Source organism: Colletotrichum jinshuiense, chromosome 6, assembly GCF_051148585.1.
Source record: "Colletotrichum jinshuiense chromosome 6, complete sequence".
Taxonomy (NCBI): Eukaryota; Fungi; Ascomycota; class Sordariomycetes; order Glomerellales; family Glomerellaceae; genus Colletotrichum; species Colletotrichum jinshuiense.
The window spans coordinates 407,697-431,717 of NC_139313.1; the positions used below are offsets into that span (position 1 = coordinate 407,697).

Sequence of the window (24,021 nt, forward strand, 5' to 3'; positions counted from 1 at the left end):
AACTGGGTGAGTAACTGGGTGAGTAACTGGGTGAGTAACTGGGTGAGTAACTGGGTGAGTAAAATACACTTGAGCAACGTAGTGAGCAGCCTCCACTGAGCTCATCTTGGGAATTGTAATGGGATGTCCAGTGAATGGTAGCGTATGAGAGGAGTGACTGAAAATGTTTTACGCTGCTATGTCTGAATTTGCAAGTGAAAATAACCAGGTGCAGGAGATGAACATATTGCTGTGCGCTAATGGCATCTTTGACCTACCCTGCCATGTGTTGTGCGGACCAGGATTCGCGGTTAGAAACTCCCTGGCCGTCTGATGAATGAAAAACACTTTGTTGTTGTAGACACTGACGAACAGGCCGCAGAGATTTTTCAGTGTGCTCTTAAATGTGTTTTGGGGCCATAGGTCATTCTCAAGTTCGTCATAATTGTTGAACTCCTTCTCTTGTAATGTCAGGGCATAGTTGACTTCTTCGAGTGTTAAGGGCTGTATGGCGGCGAGAATAATCTGGAGGAGGCGTCTGGCTTGATTTTCATCCTGGTTACGGCTTAAAACTTTCTCGTACGCATCAAACACCCCGGAAGGGAGACAAGATAGTATCGCCTGTATGCTTGAGGACTTATGGTAGGAGCTCCGATTTTCTTTGATGATGTTGAAGGTAAGATAAAGCCAGAGATAGGTGCGGTTTTCCATAGCCTTCAGACGGCCTGAAATCTCCCGACGATGCTCGTCCCGAAAGTCCTTTCCGAATTCGTTGACTTTGTGGTCAATGAAGAGGTCGATCTCGTGACGTATCTCTTCAGACATATCATCTCCGTCAAATCGAATGTACGATTCAACATTCGCAAAGCTCTCAAAAGACGTCTCTAGATCATCATATTGACGGCTTGTGATAAGGAACTTGGCCCTCGATGAAGATGGATGCACCTGGTTGCCGAAATAGAATGTCTTCAACACTTCGAGAATCTCTTGGCGGCCACTCTTACTACACTCATCCAAGGCGTCAAGCACACAGACAATCTCTCCAGCCTCGGTTCTTCTCGCAGAATCCACCAGGACCTTCCATAGCTGATAGAAGTTGTTTCGCAGGGGTTTTCCGTAATCCTTAAAGGAACCAGCTGCATGGCGGATCAGAGAGCTGGAATTACCTCCTCGAGTGAAGAGCTGGTGCAACACAGCAGAAAGCGTATCACAGCTGCTAGTACGCCGCTCTTCTCCGTCCTTGAAAAAAGAAGTAGCAGGCCGTGGTGGTTGCAGGGCTTGCTGACAGTAGAATCTCGTCAACCAGGGCCCGCGCTAGCACGGACTTGCCGCAGCCAGGACCGGCGGAACCCCACATAATGCTCGAGGTGGTGCTGTCGAGCCATTTGCGAAATCTGTGGTCCCGAAGGAACCACTCGCACGTACCAGCGACTTTCACTGAGATGAAGTTCTTATATGCTTCGTGTTCTGCAGCTAACAACTTGAGCAGTTTTCTTTTGTTCTCGTCATGTTGCCTTTCGACGTGTCTGGAATTTCCCATTCGTTCCACCCAGCATCTTCGGTTCGCCCTATTGATTCCAGATTCTCATTATATAGAGCAAGGGCTGACTCCGTTAGCAATTGCCATGTAATTGTGATAGAGTACCTACACCGCGTGAGAGGGGCCGTTGGCATGTCAGTTTGTGGATAGAATCCCAGAAGTGCCTTCGTTGTGGCAGCTGCTCTTGCAGCAGCGAAATACCGCCATTTCTTGTTCTTGTGACTGTCTGCGTAATCCCGGACTGCCTTGACAACGATGCAAGGAATCTCGTCCCAGACACCGGCTCCCTCCATCTCGAAAGCAACAGGATTGTCCTTTTTAGCAATCCTGTCGCGGTCTAATCCAGACCTCAATACAGTATCGCCCGATCCCACCCGCCCAACAATAACCTGAAGTTCTGGTGCCACCAAGGCATCGTCTTCTTGGTCTAGAAACTTCCGCTTCTCAAGGCGCCTCCTCGAAACAAGACGCAAAAGGTCGCACCCAAGTTCCTCGCACGAAGCCTTTAATGCTTTTCACAGGCCCCATATTCACTGTAATCACAACAGGAAGATTCTCGGTGCCTGTGAAGATAGTCTGACTCAAAGATCTGGTCCTCTGTTGCTGCAGGGCGCGTATATATATCCTGGTGCCTGTCGTTTTCAGCTTTATGCTGGACCTGCTTTAAGATTTGGTCAGCTTGACGCTGCAGATCTTCACGGCCAATATGCGTCTCGAATATGACAACAAGGGATCGGATATCCCTGCCAGGTCTTCCCAAGCTATCCTCGACGGCGTCTTTTACGGCAAACCCGCCAGGCTGGCGTCGGCCTAGATCGTATTACACAACGCTCTTGCTAATAATCACATCCTCAAGAAGAACCTTGCTGCCTGTCCCAACTGCAGGCACTCCACCGCAAACTCCACTCAAGACAGCCAGTTTGATCTCGGTATAGCTTGATCGGAGGCTGGCCGCTGCGCCTGCTGCAACGTTGTTTCCTATGTTGGGGAGGAGAAGCAGAATAACGTTGTGATTTCCGATGCGACCGGCCCTGTACTTGTTGTAGTCTCGCGGTGAATTTCTCGGCTGTCCTATATCTTTATCCCATATCTCATCGAAAGCAAAGGCGACGACAGCATTATATTCGAAGGGGAGGGCGCATATGATCGCAATCTGGAAGTCCTCAGGACGGAGATGTTGGGCGTAGCTATTCATGAGGAATGATCAGAAGCTCTTCGAGGTAGTATGCTGCTGTAACAACTTCGCTATTGATCAGAGTTTGAAGAAGTGGAAGAATTGATCGATAGTTTTTGATGGTCGTTGACACCCACACGATTGACTGTCAGGCTCTGTTTGATGTAAGCTCAGGACAGCGCTTCATCAGGAATGCTGATTGATTCCTGTAATTTACTTCGCCGTGCATTTGTCTTTCCGTTTGGCGGCATGGCACGTTGCCTTTCTGCACGCGAGGTGGAAAAGTTATCGAGCACATCATTCACGACCATTGGCTGGTCTGATCGACAGGGTACTTCGTTGTGCCATGAATGTATTTCTATCCATGATTGGCGCTCACACTAACACGACAACACAAACGTCTCCTCATCCAAGTCACCTCCAACACCTGTGGAGGCAATAACGTAGTGGGAGCAAGGAGAGCAGCTGTGTGAGGGTGGTTGCACTTGGCAAAGTGGACAAGGGCAGCGCGGGAGTGCAAACTTGAAATTGGAAGTGCTGAAGACCTTGGTGGTCGTGGATGGAATACAAGTATAATTCACGGCAGGAATTACTGTTGGATTCCCCAGCCAGAATACGGGCAGGCGGTCAGGCCGCGGGAAGCGGCAGCAGTCGGGCCCGGAGATTCTACCTCCGGGCTGCCAACGGCGATATCTTCACACCTGTTGCTTCCACTGCCTGCCTCTCTTTTCTTTCTTCTACATCTACAGCAACCAGAATACTGTACCAATTTTGCTCTTTCGTTTTTCTCTTCGATCAATTTACCACCCGTATGGGTATCCTGTAATACCAACAATTACCCTGATTTATACAACATGGTCATCCATCAATTGCCTGATTCCTGAGTCCGGGCAAGTACGACAGCAGGCGCCACGGGAAATCGTGGTTTCTCTTCCGGTACAATGATGCGTTCGCCCACGGGATGATCTGTCGGCGACATTGTGAACAGGACGGGCCCGCAGAGTTTGGACCAAGCACAAAGACACATTGAAGCAGGTCTTATGACAAGAGCCTTGGCAAGCAGCCCAACAATCATGCTACATCGCCGTCACCCAATGCTTCCAGGGTTCCGCAGAGAACCGCTTCTGTGCAGCTAGACGGAGCCAAGAGACCAAATTGGCACATTTCGTGCTCCATGCATATACTGCAGAAGCTAGTTATTGAGCCGGGTGGATGAGACTAAATTCACCAACAACCCTGATAAATTAAATGTGGATGTTTTGCCCCACGTTCACAAAGGTTCAAGTTCCAACAGAATGTAACAATTGTGGTCGAAATCCCTCAATGTTCTCAAGTCCGGCTTCACACAACCAACAAGCGAGCTCCACAGCATTGATACAATACCTATCGAGCTAGTGCGGGCCGGAACCAACACAGCCATGTTCTGTCATAGCTGCTTTTCATTGGCACCAAGTGTCCCAACAGCGTTCCAGGGGTTGCAACAACATCGCAGTTGAAGCTCAAGTATTACGCCGTGCCGCAAAAAGTCAGACCAGCTGACTGTCCTCGGCGGTAGGCCTGCCCCCGTTGCGCCGTAGCTCTTAGCCTGCCAAAATTCTGGCGAGGTAACGGAAACAAATCAATAGCTGGAGGCGTGGCCATTCGGTTGAAGCCTGACGCCCCTGACAGGTGAATAATTTCAGCGCACAACTTTGTTACAATTAATCAGCTCCGATGGCGATCTCCGGATCTATCCGAGTTGACCACCCACTCAGACATGGCCATTATCTTCTGATGCGAATTGTCCCTCCTCAAACAAGTACACTACTTCATGGAGTGTAATGCAAAACACTGAATTTAAAGATGTTGTTTTGATGTATTGTAAAATTTCTAAGCAAAGGTTTATTGCATAGCATCGTTAGACAGAGAAGTCTTGCCCTCCAACGTTTCCTTGTTTTCCAGTTTCCATACAACAAGAGTATACAGCTCAGAAACGGCCTTGCTTCCCAGCTTGAAAGATTTGCAGAATGTTATTAGGAGCCCCATTTTTGACAGCACTTGTTCTGCGCCTCTGGATCACAAGCCTGAATAGGCAACTGAGAGGTCCCTTGTATCGCAGGCCTGTCGTCCATCTTTTGTCTGTAACATAGTCATGCAGCTAATGTGGGTCTTGTTAGAACCAACAACCATGCGACAATATTGGCGACATGGAACATGATTAAGCTGTGAATACGAAGTGAAGAACACACTGCAAGGCTATATGCTGGCGGCGTCAGGCGGGGCCGGGCGTCTTCGGGCCTTGGCTTAGACGTGGTCTTTTTCGCAGCTATATATCGGCCGCGGGGTACCATTCACTGTGCAGCTGAAATATAGCCGACTCTTGAAATTCACGGGACGCTTTCTCGAAACTTCAAGAACGTCTTTTCAGAAAATCATTCAAAAAAATGCCGACCATCATCCGGCCGCAGCCTGCCGTGGTGGGCAAAAGCAAAGACATAGCAGAAAACGGACAAGACTTTTTCCGTCGATTATCACCCCAATACGAAGAATGGGACATGCGCCAGACGTCCGTGACAAACACCGACGTTGGCACCATTGTACCTTTCAAGTCGGGATTTGTGTCCACGGTGCTCCAAGCTTGGCAACAGCATCTGCACCTTGAACTGCGACCTGACGATGTGTGGCTGGCAGTGCTGGTTCAATTCAGCTTCTTCGTCAATGGTGCCGGCCGCGCTGAAGCTTTGCGCAGCCATTTTGTCGCCCACGAGGGCCAACGTCGCCTCATAGTCGATTGCCGAGCTTTTGGGTCTATTGAAGAAGTCGATATGGCTTTCTTGACCGATCGCCTCGTTGGCCTGGCTCGCAAATACTTGGTGGACCCGGAGCTGGCTGACTGGCTGCTCCCAAACTTTAGCACGACGCTCCCACACGATCGCTCGACTGCCGCCGCCGCTTTTCTGGGGACCATGAAGCAGTACTTCCACTATGGCGCCGACATAGCTTGCGGCTTCCCCTCAATCACACTTCAGGGCGAGCGCAGCGACTGGGCTGATCTGGCAAGACGCGTTACCCGGCTCTCAGAGTTCGACACTGCGACTGACGACCAAGACGGAGCCTCAGTGTCGCAATGGTCACATGCTCTTGCCTTAGTCATCAATTTCATGGTCGAAAGCTTTGATAGACCCGAAGCTGACGACATTCGCGATTTCTGGATGCGTGCTTGCCACTCGGCTGGCCCCATCATGTCGGGCGGAGTAGTCACCATGTCCGGCTGGCTGACGGCCTTCTGCTGGTGGCGAGCTGACGGCAGCAGACAGAAGGCGTACGATGATGCTGAGCTTGCAGGCATGTGGCACGAAGACTGGCGAAGGCTGCAACTACGCGGGATTGGTTTTCCGGTTATCAACCACGGCGAGGTACCCAGCGGCATCACCACGGTACCTATTACCTTCTATTACGATGGTAATAGCGAAGCACAATCGAAAACAGAGACTGTTCTTCTGGCGGGATCAACCGGCATGAAAATAATGGATGGCGAAGGCACCAGGGTGCAGCCATTCTCAAGCTGGTGGCTCCTCAGTAAGCCGCTTAAGAGCAACACGGCGGCCGGTTTTGCACTCAATCGAAAACCAAGAGCTCCATTGGTCAAGTTATCGAAAAAACCTGCGGAACCACTCCCAAGAAAACCGATGACACGACGCGCTGCTGCAATGCTGGCCATCCAAAATACTAGCGAGTCTTGGACGACAAAGAAGGATATAAATAGCAAGGGCGAGACCGAATGAATATTCCCAAGTCTATTCCAGCACAAGATGCTCCCAACCATTGTAATCGTAATGAAGAATCGAGGAGCTACCTTAGCTGGCATTGCCTACACAGTAACTGAGATCATCTAATAATGAGGACAAACTTTTATACTATAAAGCCTACTAGTATCAAAATATGCTCATCGTAGGACACTTCAGTGGTCCCGTGTGGAGTCGGCGGCACTCAGAGAACCTACAATTAATAGAACTACAATTAATGGCTGCTTTACAATTAAGGCTACAAAATAGAACAGTTACTAACAATAAAAGCGATACAATTCTCTTTAGAAGCCGTTTCGGTTCTAACAAGGGAAAGGGACTGCTGTAGGAAACCAGGAAAGCTGTTCGGCCACGTCGTGAGACAGCCCGAACGAGTAGTAAAGCAACACAAATGCTTAGTAAAGCAGCAGAAACCAACAGTAGAACAAAATATGAAGCGAACGACATACAATCAGCAGCAGATTTTGCTATCTCTAACTGTGTTAGAATTTAGGTGCTGTGAACGTCAACGAAGTTCTTTCACTGGCTTGAAAGCACGAGGTTTTGGCATTGTGTAAGTACTATGTTACGAGTGCAGTGTAAACCGTATTGAGTTGCTTCCTTGAAAGCTGGATTTCTTTGAATCATCCTGCATATAGGAGGAAGCTCACTCCTATATTCATTTGGGTTTAGTAAGCCATAGCCTAATTGTTCAATATAAAAACGAGCTCAATAACCCTGTAGAGTATTTTGGACACTCATGCAGTGCGACGTAGTTGGTATAGTGGCCAGGCATAAACGGATCAACTGCAGGCACCAGCTGTGCCGCCCCCTAAACATAACTGTATATCGTCAGCCGCCTGTCGTCATAGTTGAAGCTGAGTCTCTTTGGTACCAACAAGCTTTAAACCCACTCTTCTTCGCACTCGAATTATCCTTATAACCATCATAAAATGTCAGGCTCCGAAATCTCCAACCCTCTTTGGCCGCCGCTGCTTCAAGCAGTACGATACGAGGTCCCACCACCCGTTTCACTCATACCGAAGCCAGCTAAAACGTCTCTACTTGACCCTCCAGGGCTCAACCAACTCCTCCATCTTCGTGATGGCCGAGGACCTCAACCCCGACGCGCCGCGCGAGTCCTATTTCCGACAAACGCTCGGCGGCACGACCTGGCACCCAATCTCACAAGAGCCCATGACCGAAAAGCCAGCCAAGTCCCTCAAGGTCGAAGAATGTCGACGATGGGGATTACACGCCGGAAACTGACGCTAGGCTGCTCATCGCCGCGGATCGGCCCGAGCTGGCCATCGCTGATGACGAAGAGGAGTGGGCATGGAACGCTGAGATGGTGTTACCAGGGGAACAGGCATTGAGAGTATACATCCATGAATTGAGCTCGGCTGCTGAGAGAACGCGATGAAGGACGAGCACCATGTTAGATTTTCAAGACAAATAGCAACCCATTCGCCAATGTTAAACTGTCTCATGGGTTTTCTATTACACAAATCTGTCCGAGATCTGAATTATCAATCATCTACGCTCCGCCCTTGCATGCCCGGGTTGAAAACTTCCGATCATTAGTTTACCTTTCATGCCACAGATCAACCTCATGCTGTTAAAGGGTCTCCAATGAGCTTGATGATACTGTTGGGAGGTTTACTCCTTCCCCTCCTCTCACTCAAGGGGCGGCTGACCTCCCACTCAAGGGGCGGTTGACGAACGAACAGCGACCGCTGGTAGATGGACAGCTGACCGGCTTTTGGATCCCCATCATCCGAGAAAAAAGTTGATTCGAGTGCCACATAGTTCGCAGCTCGAGGCCCGTGCTTGCAACAAGGAGGACCATTACGAATCGGTGGTGCAAGTGCGCGAGGATACGAATTCGAGAACCTTGGCTAGTTCCAAGTGCCGTTGGACTCGAATGATCTACAAGCCCTATAGTTTACCATGTCTGGAGCTTCGAGCACCACGGAACGCAAATCGTGGAATGTGATGGAGACAAGTCTTTCAGGATATCTTGTCGACGAGGATTGTGGTGACTAAACAAACGCTAGCCGGCGCGTTTGCTTCCGCATGGTACATAATATCGGCCGCCGAAGAGATTGTACTATACAGAACTCTATTTGTAGAGCGGTCGTCAAGCCTGCTAAGTATGGCTTGCAGAGGGTTGTAATAACGAGGTCCACCATTGGGGCCGCGCAGCCACCGGAAGACTACCGAGTCAAGGAGAAGTGCCCGGAACAGGTCCATTTCGTATGTTTATGATCTAAATTGCGGTATTCGTCGAATACTTTGGGCATGCGCATTTCCTCGCCAGAAAACGGGTAGGTCGTGCGTTGGTGGGTTGTGCAAGCTTCTCAGTCGTGTGATTTCACTACCGGGCCGCTTCGGTTCTTAGTAAGGACTGAAGCGGACATGCTAACCCGCAAGAATCCCTGCTCCCATCACCAGCGGGTGGGAATTTCAGAGAGCTAACTTCAACAAGGGAGTTTTTATTTAATTTGATAACAAACTATAGGCGAGGGTGGGAAAAGCTCTGGATGGAGAAAAGGACGGAATGTCTCGTCTACTTCAACAAAAACACTTTCGCCCAAGTCGTTTTTCATATCTTCTTTTGTTTGAATCTACTCGCTGCTTTGCGGCTCCATAGTGTTCAAAGAACGATTGAAGAGCAGCCCTTGATGGGTTTGGGTCCCTTTGATGCAGTATCCCATCTATCGACCTGCAGATGGCGCCCCCGCAGCAGTTGACTGTCCCCGACTACAACAACCCACAGTTGCTAGAACAGCATCTGGGCATCTCGGTGACCTGCAGAGACTTTTGACTTCGCAATTGCCATGAAGCGTCTTGTTGCGGGTAGACATCACGCGTGCCCCGGCATCGTCGGAAATGGTCTGGGTCGGTTCCCCACCGGGCCGGGAAGTACCCGGCCCGGTCTATGATCGCCCGGGCTCCACCCACGGACCAACGGGCGTCAAATCGGGGCGCTAGGGACATGTCGGATGGGCAGTGATGGAACAGGCAGTGGCATGCTCCCGTTATCAGGCGCTCGTCAGGGGTCCGTCATGCCATTATTTTCCCTTTTTTCCCCGCAAAGAGGTCACGGAAAGACGAAAGCCATGATGGCACTCGCGATGTCCCAAGATGTATGCTCTCGGGGGCCTCTATCGCGCGGTATAGTACACTGGGAGACACGGCCGATGTGCAGAATCAGCCATGACTAACAACCGCCATGTAACCGCAGAATGTGATGAGACGACGCACGAGACGGGAACCCCCCTCGCAGATAGTGCCTCGTCCTCTTCCCCCCCTCCATCGTGCCGCCTGATCTCCCACCGAACTCGCCGATTCCCAGGGCGGGTGGCGCGAGGTTCTACTTTGTGCCCATCTGCAGCCGCGGGCACACGAGCCGCGGGATTGGCAGTCGTCGCACCCTTTGGGAGCAAAACGTGCCAGCGAATCAGCTCTCGCCAGATTATCCTCCAGGGTGCGGCACGCGGCTGAAAGGACGGAGGTCGAGTTCAGATGCGCGGACGCAGTATGTCGTGTCCTGCATTTTCTGTAACGGATCCTTGGCGTGTAGGTCCAGTCCGTCGAACCCCAATCATTCTTCATTCTATCTGTCGGCCCCCCCTCCTCTTCCCCCTTCCCCAACACTGGCGGCTCATCGCCTCCAGCGGTTCTCCGCCAGGAAGGCGAGCGTCTGCATTGGGCTAGAAATTCCGCGCTGATGGTGGGGATGCGCCTCGCGGTTGCCCGCATTACTCCTGGCATGATGGGACATGACATGGCATCGCGTCACATGGCAGAGCGATACCAACACCGTGGCGGAACTACAGGGCCGGGCCGCCCCTAGTAAGCTAGTAAGCTGCCAGGCGAGGGCCCTCACCGAGTCTCGTCAGACGCCTGGCCTTATGGGCCGGACGACCGAGCGCTAGCATTGATGCGAGGTTGCGAAGCTCGAGTTCCTTGGAGGAATAGCCGACGTCGAGCCGTGGTGGTCGGTCGGTGATTCCAGGACATGGGACAAGGCAGGGGGGGGGGGGGGGGGGGGTCCGACGGCTCTTGCTGACTCGGCAGGGTGAATGGACTACGGAGTGACAGAGATCCGATGAGTTTTGGGACCCCAGGCTCGAGGAAGGCAAAAACGCGTTTGGATAAGACGGGCGGGGGAAATCTATCACATATGATGGTTCTTTTTCCGCATCCAAGTAGGCGGGCACATGCAAAGCGGCTGCCTCGTAGGCGGTGCCAAGAGAGACAGAGAGGCCGGGGGGCCGCTTCACTATCGGCGAACATCAGCTTGGGGGCTTGCATGTCTGCTAGTTTCTGACGCCTTGCGTATCTGAAGAATGTCTTTCTCCCTCCCGCCTGGGCCTGGCATTTAGCCTATGGAAGCCGCAAAACTGAGCGAGCCCACTGCACCATCGGGAGATGTCGGGCGCCTGTCGTTGGGCCGGTTGGCGAGTTGAAATGGACGAGGCGGCGGGAGGGAGACTTGGAGGAAGAAATGTTGGAACCGGACTAAACACCGCATGGATGCACCCGCAACGCGGCCAGGGCTATCTTTTGGAGAAGAGGGTCGTCCCCGGACTGGGGTTCGGTTGGGTGTGGGGAGAGTGAGCGAGAGCGAGAGAGAGAGACGGCATGGATGGATGCCAACTGGATCTGGCTGTGGATTCCTCTGCCCCTCCTGGCTCGCACCGTTGGCTATGCCACGGGGTAGATGCGGAAGTTTTGACTGGAGGGAAGATTTCAGATTTAAGACGAGATCTGTAATCCGGGGTTGATTGGGCCGTGAGGGACTATCAGAGTTGCAGCCGTCGCGGCCGTAAGCCGCGAATGAGGCATTTCCCAAAGGTGAGTTCTTTGCTGTCGCGATGCCCAACGAAGCCGCCGGTGAAGATGGTTGGCGATTATAGCAAGTCAAGGGACCAGAATCTCCGTGCCGCAGCACTTGCCGATCAAAATTTCACCTAACCAAGCGAGCGAGTGCGTCGATCGTCGATGCGACGCCCGAGTGGCCCGAGTCCCATGGCGGACGCATGATCGCCTGCAAGGCTCATCAACATCGCCAAAGTCGGTTGTTTGGGGCAGGACGGGATGACCAGGTGCGAGGGACAGAACAATCAAAGGGGACGAGGGGGGTGAGGATGGGCCCCAGGCCGGCGTGCCAGACCCCTCACCTCACCCGAGGCCTCCAGCCCAGTCACGGAGGCGCGATAGGTCGACGTACCACTGGAATTCGCATGCCCAGCAGCCCAGAGTTTGAGCAATACGCGTCCAAGTCTTGATTCGGCCTCTGTAGTCAGTGGCAGCCCCTCACACCCTCGGCCGGGTTGAAGGAAGGCATGGAGATTGATTAATGGCACACGGCTGGTGGTGAGGTCTCCTGTTTTGGGATTCATGCAGGAAGCACATGCTTCTCGGGGGGCGGCCTTGACCGTGGATGATGGGATCAGTCAAGTCGGGGTGTTGATAGGGCCAGCATAGAGGGAGGCATTGGGGCCTTGGTGAGGTTCTTTCATCAGAAGCGCCCTTACGGAAACGCAGAGGGCGAAGTTTCCCCGCCCCGTGGCTCCGTCCTCCGAACATTGAGTCTTGGTAGTGGTGGTGGTGGTGGTGGTGGTGCCGAACCCCTCCCGTCAAAGTGGATGGGGGTGGATGGGAAACTGGGCCGAATTGGCCGGGTGATTGATTGAATGTTTTGCGTGATGGAGACGCAATGGAGGCCGCTCCCTAGTCGTGTCTCCAGAAGGACCCTCCCTCCCGTCACACGGGCAGAGTTCTCCATCTCGCCAACAGGGGCCCTCGTCTCCAGCAACGCCAAAGAACGAGAGGAGGGAAAAAACGTGGAACAGCGGTCCAAACCCGCATGGGCCATGGACCCGGCCAGAGCCGGCGTTTCTGCCAGGGGTGGCGGGGCAAGACATGGGGGGAGACGGAGGGCTGTTTGGAAGGTTGCTTTGGCCCGCTCGTTCAAACTTTGGAAGCTTCATTCAAGACCATGCCGTCTCCAGCTGGCTAGCTTTCGTGGCGAACACTCCAAGCATTCAAGGTTGCAAGACTACTTCACGGCCTGCCACGACTGAAAAGCTGGAGATGAGGAATGCATGCAAACATGGATTTACCTGTTTTTGGGGGGTGAGTCGGCGTTACGCCAGGCTCAACGCGAACTGGTCAGGTGGGAGAACAAGCTTTGGGAATAGCTTCGTCGAGCTGGAACTGCGCTTGGGTATCATGTGACTGCGGTTGGCTGAACGATGGGAGTTTGCATCTGCAGATGCTTTCGAACGGTGCCACGAGGGTTTTGCGACGGCAACCATCGAAACGTAATGTTCCCTGGCGATGGCAGGATGTCCTTGGGGGCGGGCCATCCAGAGGCGCGACAAGCGGCAAACAATGGAACGAGAAGGTCATTATTGGCCTTTACTCCTTTGAGGGTTCATCAGCGAGGCGTGTCCGGCGACGTGTGGCCATTCTGGAGGCCACGCAGCGGACTGCGAGTGGAGGACTTTTGGAAGTGCTCGATCGACTTGGAGAGTGTTCGCCGCAAGGCAAACTGCAGGTTGTCTTTGGCCAGTGCCAAGTCAGGTAGGGTAGGGTAGTGTAGGGTAGGTAGTATGAGGTGCATATGCAGCGTCGATGTCGATGTGCAGCAGACGGAGTGCGTGTGCGCGTGCGTGCGTGCGTGGTAGGCGGCAATCTGACAGAAGGGGACGTGCTGGCACGGTGGTATCGCGGAACCATTGGAGTACCTGGTGACGGAGGCCGATGGCTGTGCTGAATCTCGTCGGGCAAACAAGCGAGGTGGTGGTGGTGGCTGTGATGATTTGTTGGTGTTGATGAAGATGATGCTGAGGGTGGTGGTGGTCTTGGTGGTGGTGTTGTTTAGTGTTTTCGTTTCCCCTCACCCAGCCTGAAGGAGACAAGAGGAGTGATGAAGAAGAGGGGTCGAGCCGAGGAGACGATGGTGACAACGGGGAGGAGGAGGAAAGGAGCGGGCCACATGATGGATGCCACCAGCGACGATACTGGCGAATGTTCCTGCCCTACCCTCCCGGTATACTTTTTGTACCTTGCGGCCAAGTGTCTCAGCAAGACATTGGTGGTTTGTTGTTGGCGTGTGGTACTACACACCCAGCCGCTCGCTGTAAGGCAAGCAAGCCATGGACGGCAGAGGAGAAAAGGGCTGCGCCGTTACATACACCTCAGCTAATAGGGGGGACGAGATGAAGTAACGATGAGCAAACGGCTTGTCTCCTGTACATGCATCAACATTTCAAGAGGGTAACGAGGTCGGTCGATATCTTGTGGTGATGTCGGCGCGGCGGGGCGATGTGGAGGAGGGATCGGCCAGGCCTGGGCCAGCCACGACCGGCCTTTGGTCTGACAATGATGATTCAGAAGGTTGAGCAGAGTGAGTTTTTAGTCACAAATGAGAGAATTTGACCAGTTGCGAGGGAGCGAGTGAGAGGGGACGACGGACAAGACAAAGTTACACTGTCGGCTTATGTCGGCCATGAAGACGAGATAAAATTAGTCCATCATCAAATCAATCATGTGTTTGGGTCGACTCTCTCTCTCTCTCTCTCCGTCTCTTCATCGGCACCTGCATGCTGGGGAAAGCCTTGGAATCCCTTCCACCTACAGCCAGCTAGCCAGCCAGCTACCAGCCCAGTCGTCCAGTCGTCCCCGAAGGATCCCTGCTGTCTGGGGCCAGAGATGGGCAGCTTCACCATCCCTGTCGGCTCAAGGCCCCAAAGTCTCAGCGGACAACGGATACCGCAGTACATAGTACGTACCGTGCTGTACCGCATTACAGCGGTACAGCGGGTGTGTGTGTGTGTGTGCCTGCTCGAGAGGAAAAAAAAAGACACACCACAGAGCTTCTTCCAACTCTTCCCGCATGAGGTAGGATTGGCTCTTTCGCGGTGTTGCCTCGCGTTTGATCGGGATGAGACACACCAGCACACATTCTTTTTTGATGGGAAAGCTACAAAGTACTTGGATACATGGGATGGGTTAGAATCACGAGAACAATTGGGTACCACTTTGCTCATCCCTCATGTACACCACCACCACCCCATCCGCACGGAATAGTTGGTCTCGCCGAGACCCAGAGACGTAGCATTCCGCGCTCTGGGCCTTTCCAGGACGAGCGAGAAAGCCAGACGGCGGCGGCCCCATCCTCATCCCCAGCCCCAGCCGCAGGAACTGGTATTTGCATATGGTGCTTGCTGACGATGGAGGTAGCTGCCGGTGCATGCCTGATGGGTAGACATGATGGTGTAGTTGGGTTGGGGGGGGCTTGCTTGCTTGCTTGGGTGAGTGATTATTAGTTGCCGCTGGCTCACGGCCCCGTTCCATCTCACAGCGAGGTGGTGGAGGGAGGACAGCCGATGCAATCAGTCCAAAGTGAATTCGTCCTTCCTTTTCGCCCATCCCGTGGCCCCGTCTGTCCGTCCCATTCTTCTTTTTGCTTCCTGTCCTGACCTGGCCTGGCCCATCCTATCCTATCCTACCCTATGCCGGCTGCTGCTGCTGTTGCTGCTGCATCTCTGTGCTGTGTGTATGTAGTCACAGCAGCAAGTTAAAAAGTGCCATCCCTTCCCGATCTTCGATTCCCTCGCGTTCCTCGTCCTCTTGTTCCCCACACCAGCTCTTTGGCTCTAGGCTCTCTTCCTTGATTTATCCCGGCCGGTCCCCCTCCCCCTTCCTCTGGAGGGTCATCATTCACACATCAATCGTCAATCATCAAGCGTTGTTGGAGCCTCGGCGGACCAAAACCTCCTGTGCCCGCCCACCTGCTGTCGTCGACCTTGCGCTACCTCGGCGTACCCAGTGAACAGCACCCAGCAGCAGACAGGCGTCCCCTGTGGTCCACGGTCCACGGTCCACGGTCCCCTATCCTCGTCGCCGCCGTTGTCCCTCCCCGGACCTCTGCTCCGTTGCTGCCCCCCCGTCGGTTCCGTCAGGTTCCCCTGCGTGGTTGTCGGCCGTCAGGGCTGCAGCTGTTGCCTCTCTCCCCCCCTCCCCGGTCTCCAGCGTACGTGCAGTCAACCACGTACAAGCAACGTGGGTCGTGGGTGGTACACACCCAGCTTAGGGCGCCAACTTAAAACGACTTCAACACCAAAGACATCAGGGTGAGAGAAGACCCGAAGGAAGTGGTGACCGGAAGCCCGACTCGAAACACGCAAAGGCGAAACATAGCAAATAAAGGATTCAATACCAGGTATCCGGCAAAGCACCGAGTCCTACTGGCCGCCCGCTCCTCTGTCCGTCCGTCCATTCATTTATTCATTCATTCATTCGTCTGTACATCACACCATACAGGCGAGGCATCGAACAAACACTTGGTCCCCCCCCAGCCCAACCCCCAGCAAGCCTCCCAAAGGCCAAAGGACCAACAACAACAACTACTACAACCACAATAACCACAACAATTAATTACCACCACCGCGCCACAACGTCTCCCAACCAAAAAGGAAGTCGAGCAAACGAGCGAATAAACGGCCGAACCGAAACGAACCGCTTCAAGGTCTCGCCCGTCCGCCCGTCCCGTCTCGTCTCGTCTCGCTGCGTTGCCTCTCGACTCCCTCTCCGGTTCCGTTCTAGGGGCGACGTGCATTAGTGCAGCTAGCTCCCTTTCGACGCCTCAGATACGTAACTGGTTTCCCCATTACGTCAGTGACGTTCCTTGCCGTTGGCGCCGCAGGGAAACAGAGCTCCGGTACGTTGTTTTGTGCTGCTTTCTTTTGTCCTTTCCCCCATCCAATCCATATCGGTGACAGCTCGATGCATGTTCTCGTGGCTCGTCTCCTCTCCTGTCTGTCTGGAGCCGGGGTGCCGGGGGCCTAGGCCGGGGCTGTCCCACGCGAATGGCGTCACAGTGAAGGCATCCTTTGCGCTGCGTCTTGGTTGATTTTCTCATGGATTGTTTGTTTGCGCCGTCATCCCGAGTCTCTGTCTCGCTGGCGTCTCTCCTTTGACCCTCACCGTCACCCTCACCTCGCTCCCCATGCATGCATGCATGTACATTTCTCGGTATTCTCATACATTTTTTCCATCTTGTTCTGGACGGCCCAAGCCAAGCCCGTTGCATTCCTTGCGAGCCAATCCCAATCAATCCCACCTCTCGTCGCACATCCACTGCCCACTATCTATCTCACTCTGGATTCGCACTAAGTTCGATCCCCATTCCCTTCCGCATACCACCTCACACCCCCCCCCCCTCGCCCTCCCTCACCCTCAACCTAAAAAAAGAAAAAAAAAGAGAGAGAGAGAAAAAGAAGAGGGATCCACTGTGGAATATTCTCGAGAAAACATTGCAGAAAAAAGTAACCCCTCCCCCAAGAGAGAGGGAGACAGAAAGAGGGAAACGGAAAGAGAAAGAAAGGAAGAGGAAGAATAAGAGGCAAAAAAACATTGCATCGCGAGACACAAGCAAGCTCCCTCCCTCCTTTTCCCGATCGATCACTCGCATCTGCATCGCATCGCATCGCACACTTACTTGCACTGGCACTTGCACTGGCACTGGCCCTGGCCCAACCGTCTTTCCGTTGTTTCCTAGACGCATGCGCGTGCGGCCCCGTTCTTTTTTTTTTTCAATTACGCAGGGCTAAGGCTCAGGCTCAAGCTCAGGCTCAGGCTCACCCCGGGAAGGGTTACCTACTTACAGGGTTATTTAAAAAAAAAAAAAAAAAGGCTCAAGCTGACGGAACATTTTGCGCAGCTCCAGCAACAGCACACACCACAGCACAGCTCCAGCTCCAGCTCCAGCTCCATCCAGCAGCAGACACTCTTACTTCGGGCTGTGTCTGAGACAAGCATAAATCCAATCGCACCGCACCGCTCCCACACGCACCACGCACCACGCACCACACACCACACACACACTCTCTCGCTCGCCCTTTCTCACACCTCAACTCAGCCACACCCTCCCCGTCCGTCCGTCCGCCCATCCATCCTTTTTTTGTTGATTCTATTCTTTTTTACCTTGCCTTTTCTTACTGCGTAATTGCACACTACACCAACCAGCAAAGGTTCAACCGCTAGCTAGCTACCTTACCTCGCCCTCCTCCCTCACCCCTCGTCTAGCCACCGGCGATCCCTCCCCAATCCGCAAAACTAGACCGCAGCTCAACCCCCTTCGACTCCTCACACATGTCCTGCTCTACGAAAAGCTGCTAATAGCTCCGCCCTCCTCTCTTCCGCCTCCGATCACCGACCTCAGTTCACCTTTAATAATACTTGCTCGTCTTACTCTGCCCAACTCCTCCACCCACTCACCCACCCACCTACCGTGGGCCTTCCTTAACACCAGGCCGATCCAGAGGGCTAGCATCTAGCCAGACTGCCCAAGATGACGGTCTTCATCGCATCATTGTAAGTTCCTCCCCCCGGCTGGCCTCGAAGCACAAGAGGAAGAAAAGAAAGAAATAAAGGGAAAAAAAAGAGCTGCTCTTCCCCCCCTGCTCCTCCACTCCGTCATCGACTCCGGACAACCTTCTGGGGTGACCCCTCTGCGGGCACATTTCGACCCCAACTGCCTCTCCCAGCCGCAATGCTGCCCTGCGATGTGGTCGTCTTGCCCTGCGAGCCTACCCTCTAACTTTTCGTCTGCAGATTTCTCCCCAAAACCGTTCACTTTGCGCTGCCCGGTACACCTCACCGAGGAGAGACCTTGCGCCGCGCCAAGACCGACAAGCCCCAGCGTCCCGAAGCCGACCGCCAACCGAGTCTCTTCAACCCGATCCGCGACATCACCCCCCCAGTCACCCCGACCGAAGAGGTCGTCGACAAGGACCCGTTCACGAACGAGGACGGCTTCCGCATACAATTCCCCGAGGAGGAGCCCAAGCGCGGGGCTCCCGTCGACAAGGGCTCGCCCAAGTGGGGTGCTCGAGCTACCCAGCCCAAGTCCCGCGCGAGCTCGCCGCCGCCTGCCATCATCGCCGAACACAGTCGCACGCTCGAGAAGGCCAGGGAACTCGGTCGCCAGGGCGTCACCCAGCCCCGGCCCCTCGTTAGAAGCGATAGCCATGACCGCGTCTTCGCCCACGCCAACTGGCGCATTATGAACGCCGACCAGGGCAACGGCGGCCTGCGCAACGCCGCCGAGGCCGCCGCCCGCGACGGCAAGCTCGGTGAGTACACCTGGGTCGGCACCCTCGGCATGCCCACCGACGCCCTCGAGGGCACCACCCAGAAGCAGGACATCGAGGACAGGCTCGCCACCGAGCACGACATGCTCTCCGTCTTCTGCTCCGACAAGGACTTTGACGGCCACTACTCGCACTTTTGCAAGCAGATCCTGTGGCCCGTCTTCCACTACCAGATCCCCGACAACCCCAAGAGCAAGGCTTTTGAGGACCACTCGTGGAAGTACTACGTCAACGTCAACCAGGCCTTCGCCGACAAGATTGTCAAGAACTGGAAGCGCGGCGACGTTATCTGGGTCCACGACTACCACCTGTTGCTGGTCCCCGGCATGGTCCGCAAGAAGCTGCCCGAGGCCAAGATCGGCTTCTTCCTGCACGTCGCCTTCCCCTCCTCCGAGGTCTTCAGGTGCCTGGCCGTGCGCAAGCAGCTGCTGGAGGGCATGCTGGGCGCCAACCTCATCGGCTTCCAGATCCACGAGTACACCCGCCACTTCTTGCAGACCTGCAGCAGGCTGCTGAACGTCGAGGCCACCACCGACGGTCTCCAGCTCGAGGACCGCTTCGTCGACGTCGTCAACCTGCCCATTGGCATCGACCCCGTCAACCTCAGCGAGCACCGCGGCGACAACGACGTGAAGAAGTGGGTCGAGATCATGAAGGAGCGCTACCAGGGCAAGAAGCTCATCGTCGCCCGCGACAAGCTCGACCACGTCCGCGGCGTCCGCCAGAAGCTGCTGTCCTACGAGCTGTTCCTCAACAAGAACCCCGAGTGGCGCGACAAGATTGTCCTGATCCAGGTGGCTCTCTCTAGCAGCGAGAAGTCCGACCTGGACGCCACTGTTAGCGACATTGTCACCCGAGTCAACTCCTCCTGGGCGAACCTGGCCTACCAGCCGGTCGTCTACCTCAAGCAGGACATCGACTACCCCCAGTACCTCGCTCTGCTGACCATGGCCGACGCGCTGATGATTACGAGTCAGCGCGAGGGCATGAACTTGACCTCGCACGAATACCTCTTCTGCCAGGATGGCGAGGTCTTCCCCGAGAAGAAGCACGGCTCGCTGATTCTTTCCGAGTTCACCGGCACCGCGTCGCTGTTCGGCGGCAACGAGCTCGCCGTCAACCCCTGGGACTACCGCCAGTGCGCCGATGCCATCAAGAAGGCGCTGGAGATGCAGGACGAGGAGAAGGAGCGCCGGTGGACCGCCCTCTACTCCGCCGTCATGCACCACACCGGCTCGCACTGGTTCAGCGAGTTCCTGTCCCGCCTGGACCGCGTGTACGACGAGCAGCACAAGCGCGACCAGACGTCGGTCCCGCGTCTCAACATCAACACCCTGGCCCAGCGGTACAAGCGCAGCAGCCGCCGGTTGTTTATCCTCGATTACGAGGGCACCTTGGTGAGCTGGGGTCCGATGAACCAGATCATCCCCGTCAGCCCTCAGGTAAGACCTCCCTTCATTAAACCCCTACTGAGTTGGCGATTCTAACCGTGACAGCGCACCTTGGACGTTCTGAACGAGCTTTTGCTCGATGAGCGCAACACGGTCTACATCATGTCCGGCCGCCGCCCCGAAGAGCTCGACCGGTTGTTCCGCCGTGTCCCGAACCTGGGCCTCATTGCCGAGAACGGCTGCTTCCTCAAGGACTGCGGCAAGAATACTTGGCAGGAAATGGCCGACAGGGAGCAGATTTCCAGCTGGAAGGAGTCGGTCAAGTCCATCATGACGTACTACCTCGAGCGCACTCCCGGCGCCGAGATCGAGGAGCGACGCTGCAGCCTGATTTTCCACTACAAGAGCGCCGAGGACTACGAGTCCGCGGCCCGCCAGGCCTCCGACTGCGCCAGCCACGTCAACGATGCCTGCGAGGAGCAGCGGGTCCACGCCATCCCCCTCGACGGCTCCATTGTCGTCGAGCCCATCGACTGGACCAAGAGCACCGCAGCCGAGAAGATCTTCGAGGACCTTCGCATCCACATGGCACCCGACTCGGAACACAACAGCCCCGTCGACTTCCTCATGGTTGTCGGAGACGGACGCGAGGACGAGAAGGTGTTCAAGTGGGCCAACGCCCTTGGAGAGGATAAGGTGGTGAAGGACGTTGTGACTGTCAGCTTGCACAGCCGCAACACGGAAGCCGGCGCGACCCTGACACAGGGTGTGAGCGGTAAGTCTAATCCGTCTGATTTGAGATTTGCAGGATATGTGTGACGGCTGCTGACGTTCCTGCAGGTGTATTGTTGGCTCTTCAGAAGCTTGCCACGACCCAGTAAAGGGGCCTGGATGATGGGCTTTGATGAATGCAAACAGGGCGGCACTTTGCCGCGATCCAAGCCGCCGTTCTCTGGCGCACGTGCCAGAGTTGATTGTTGTTGACCTGGCCATAACACCGGGCAAATGATACCACAGTGGGTTAGCATAAGGTTGGAAAGAATGGGAGTGCGATGGCGTATAAAATGGGCGGAGTGCTAGGATTTTCTTTAATTTCTTGTTTTTGTCTATCCTTGTCTGTTGGGCGAAGGATCACGAACGAACGCGAACTGGGAAACGATGACGACTGCATTGGCATGCATCATATGCATAGGGGGGCGACCCTCGCAAAGGATACTTTTCTCCTTTAATGTCTTTTTTTGTTCTAAATGGGGGTCTCTTTTTCTCTCTGTTTTCTTTTCTTTTTTTTCTCAGTACCACACCACCTCACGAGTCAACGCTTGGTTTTGTTCGCTGCTGAACTGAACTCGGGAAGCTTGTGACGCCGCAGGTGACTGACTGAACCTCGAGTTCTCCCCCCCAACTCCCCCTGTATTATCATGTTGAATTGTTCGTGGCGCGTATGTAATAAGGTAGGGTACGTCTGATGCGTCAATGATGTACCCGTGTATTTGTATACGAGAGTGATGCGTGGAGGGGGGATGTTGCGTGTGTCAAGACTAGATGAACCATAGCTTAGACCCAGGGTAGCGTTATACCATTTGCATCGAGCAACCCCCCCATTTTTGGGTTGGTATCTGCGGGGGTGACTTGGCGTCTGTGGTGCCTGATATGCGCCCTGGACTTGGCCCGTCTTGGCCGCGCGATTCTCTAACCAATTTTCTATACAATGGTCCAGCCTACTTCCGCCCCCACCTTTCAAGAAGAATCCTAGTTAAAAGAGCTCGTGTCGACGGGCAGCGCCAACGCCGTAAGCCCGATGACGACGAAGCAGCCGCATGCCACCCAGATCGGAGCCGGCGTGTCGACGTTGGAGAAGGTGGCGATGAAGGGGGCGCTCAGGGACGCCAGGCGGCCGGTGGCCATGAGGAGGCCATTGCCCAGCCCGCGGTTCTCGACGCTGAGCGCCTGGGGCGTGTATCTTGGGAAGGACGGGTGTCAGCACAGCCGTCACAGCCGTCACAGGGAGAGAAAGAGAAGGCGGGACCGGGAACTCACGAGTAGATGACGGCGTACATGGCGTTGAGCCAGAAGCTGACCATGGACGAGAAGGCGAGGTTCTGGGCGGGGCTCTTGACGGACGTGAAGGCGGCGGCGAAGGCGGCGCAGGCGGCGCCGGTGAGGACGAGGGACCGGCGGCTGCGGAGCCGCTCGCGGGACACCATCCACATGCTGAGGGCCGGGCCGAAGACGCCGACGACCGAGGAGACGGTCCAGTCGCGGTAGGTGGCGTAGTTGCTCGCGTCGCCGAGGTCCGCGCCGTGGGCCCGGAGGTAGTACGGGAGGAAGACGGTGTAGAGGGGGTAGCTTTTGAGGGAAGGTGGGGATTAGTTGGGGGAGGAAATGGCATGTTTTTGATCACTTTTTGTGATGGGCAAAGGGGAGAGGGTAAGTTTCAGGAGAGGGGCAGAATAGGAGGAAAGGAAAAGGGGGACGCTCACGCGATTCCCACCAGCATCCACATCAGGCCGAGGCAAACCATCAGCCGTATCTGCGGCCATCCCGAAAACAGCTTCGCGGCGCGCCGCAGGTTCTCTCTCGACGACTTCGTGCCGGCGCCGGTGCCGTTCTCCCCGCCCGCGGCCTGCCCGTCCGCGCCGACGAACTGGGCCGCGGAGACAGTGTACGCGGACCCGTTCATCGCGCTGACGCGGTTGACGACGTCGACGGCCTCGGCGACGCGCCCGCACGAGACGAGCCAGCGCGGGGACTCGTGCGTGCGGATGACGGCGGCGCGGACGACGGACATGACGAGGCAGAGGCCGCCGACGGTGATGTACAGGTAGCGCCAGCCCATGTTGGCCGACCTCGGGCAGGTGGCGGGGGTGGCGTCCTGCGGGCACGCGAAGGGGACTAGGAGGGCCCAGGCTGGCGGGGTGTAATGTAAGTGTTTGGGTCGGGCGAGCGGGGGAGGATATGCGGGACGGGTTGGATCCAAGTTAAGCAAGTATTGACCCCGCGAATCGCGTCTGGGGTTTGAACGTACCTATGAGGCCCGTGATGGCGTTCCCGAGGCCCCAGAGGCAGGCGAGACCGGCCAGGATGAAGGACCAGCGCCGGGGGATGTTCTCGGCCAGAATGGTCAGGTCAATGGCAACTTTACCAAGCGGAAGCAGTCAGAGAGAAGTTCATCTGGGGGGGGGGGATGAGTGTCCCGGCCGGCGAGCGGAAGACGGGGGGTTGAGAGGGGGATTGCAGAAGGTAGGTACGCACGATTCCCGCCGCCAAGGAACCCGCAGAGGGCGACCCACGTGTTGACGGCGGCCCAGCTGGTGGACGACGCGGACAGCATGGTGGCGGCGGAGATGCCGAAGATGGACAGCTGCCACACGAGCCGCCGGCCGAAGTTGTCGGCCAGCAGGCCCATGACGACGGCGCCCAGCAGCAGGCCGGCGTAGAGCGCGGCCGGGAGCAGGGTGGGGTGCGTCGGCGCGAACTCGGGCATCAGCTGCGGCCCGACGAGGGAGACGGAGACGAGGAGCATCTGCGGGGGGGAGGGGCCCGGTCAGCATTGATCAGGGAATGTTCCTCGCTCCACCTGGGAGTGGCATTGTAATAGTGGTCGAAGCATGAGAATAGGGGGATGGGGGCACGGCACGCACTTGGTCGGCCAGGAAGCCGAACCCGCAGGACAGCGTCAGCTGCCACTGGAACTTGCCGAACCCGATGGCCTCCACGGCCTCGTCGATGACTCTGAGATTCGTCTCCGTGGGGCTCAGGGGCTGCTGGGTGTACTCGACCGTTGAGCCGTGGGTGTTGCTCGGCACGGGGGAAAGCGGCTTCTCGACGTCCTCCTTCCTGGAGCGCTCGTCCGCGCTCCGGCGCTGTGGTGGAGCGTCCATTGCTTGCTTCTGAATCCACACGATCAAAGCCTGTTGAGCTTTAATGGACTGAAAGGAAATTCGAATCGGAAAGGAAAGCAGAAAATAGGTCAGAAAACCGAGTGGGTGAAAAGTTGCAG

The 24,021-nt window shown here is 55.3% G+C and overlaps 4 protein-coding genes across 4 annotated transcripts; 2 read left to right on the forward strand and 2 right to left on the reverse strand.

Moving 5' to 3' along the window:
• Positions 1–5,116: 5,116 nt before the first annotated feature.
• EsH8_VI_000099 (DUF4419 domain-containing protein) lies at positions 5,117–7,726 on the forward strand (the record flags this gene model as incomplete). The annotated part of the gene is made up of 3 exons (XM_083271352.1): positions 5,117–6,251; positions 6,815–6,834; positions 7,418–7,726. 3 exons carry the CDS (start codon positions 5,117–5,119, stop codon positions 7,724–7,726), a joined length of 1,464 nt encoding a protein of 487 aa, XP_083126526.1.
• Positions 7,727–17,828: 10,102 nt separating this feature from the next.
• Positions 17,829–20,902, forward strand: EsH8_VI_000100 (glycosyltransferase family 20-domain-containing protein; the record flags this gene model as incomplete). The annotated part of the gene is made up of 4 exons (XM_083271353.1): positions 17,829–17,851; positions 18,092–20,072; positions 20,127–20,796; positions 20,862–20,902. The coding sequence occupies 4 exons, from the start codon at positions 17,829–17,831 to the stop codon at positions 20,900–20,902; spliced, it is 2,715 nt and encodes a 904-aa protein (XP_083126527.1).
• Positions 20,903–21,770: 868 nt separating this feature from the next.
• EsH8_VI_000101 (uncharacterized protein) lies at positions 21,771–22,857 on the reverse strand (the record flags this gene model as incomplete). The annotated part of the gene is made up of 3 exons (XM_083271354.1): positions 21,771–21,981; positions 22,059–22,367; positions 22,502–22,857. The coding sequence occupies 3 exons, from the start codon at positions 22,855–22,857 to the stop codon at positions 21,771–21,773; spliced, it is 876 nt and encodes a 291-aa protein (XP_083126528.1).
• A 142-nt stretch (positions 22,858–22,999) lies between these two features.
• Positions 23,000–23,902, reverse strand: EsH8_VI_000102 (uncharacterized protein; the record flags this gene model as incomplete). Its single annotated transcript, XM_083271355.1, has 3 exons — positions 23,000–23,157; positions 23,274–23,544; positions 23,663–23,902. 3 exons carry the CDS (start codon positions 23,900–23,902, stop codon positions 23,000–23,002), a joined length of 669 nt encoding a protein of 222 aa, XP_083126529.1.
• Positions 23,903–24,021: the final 119 nt, after the last annotated feature.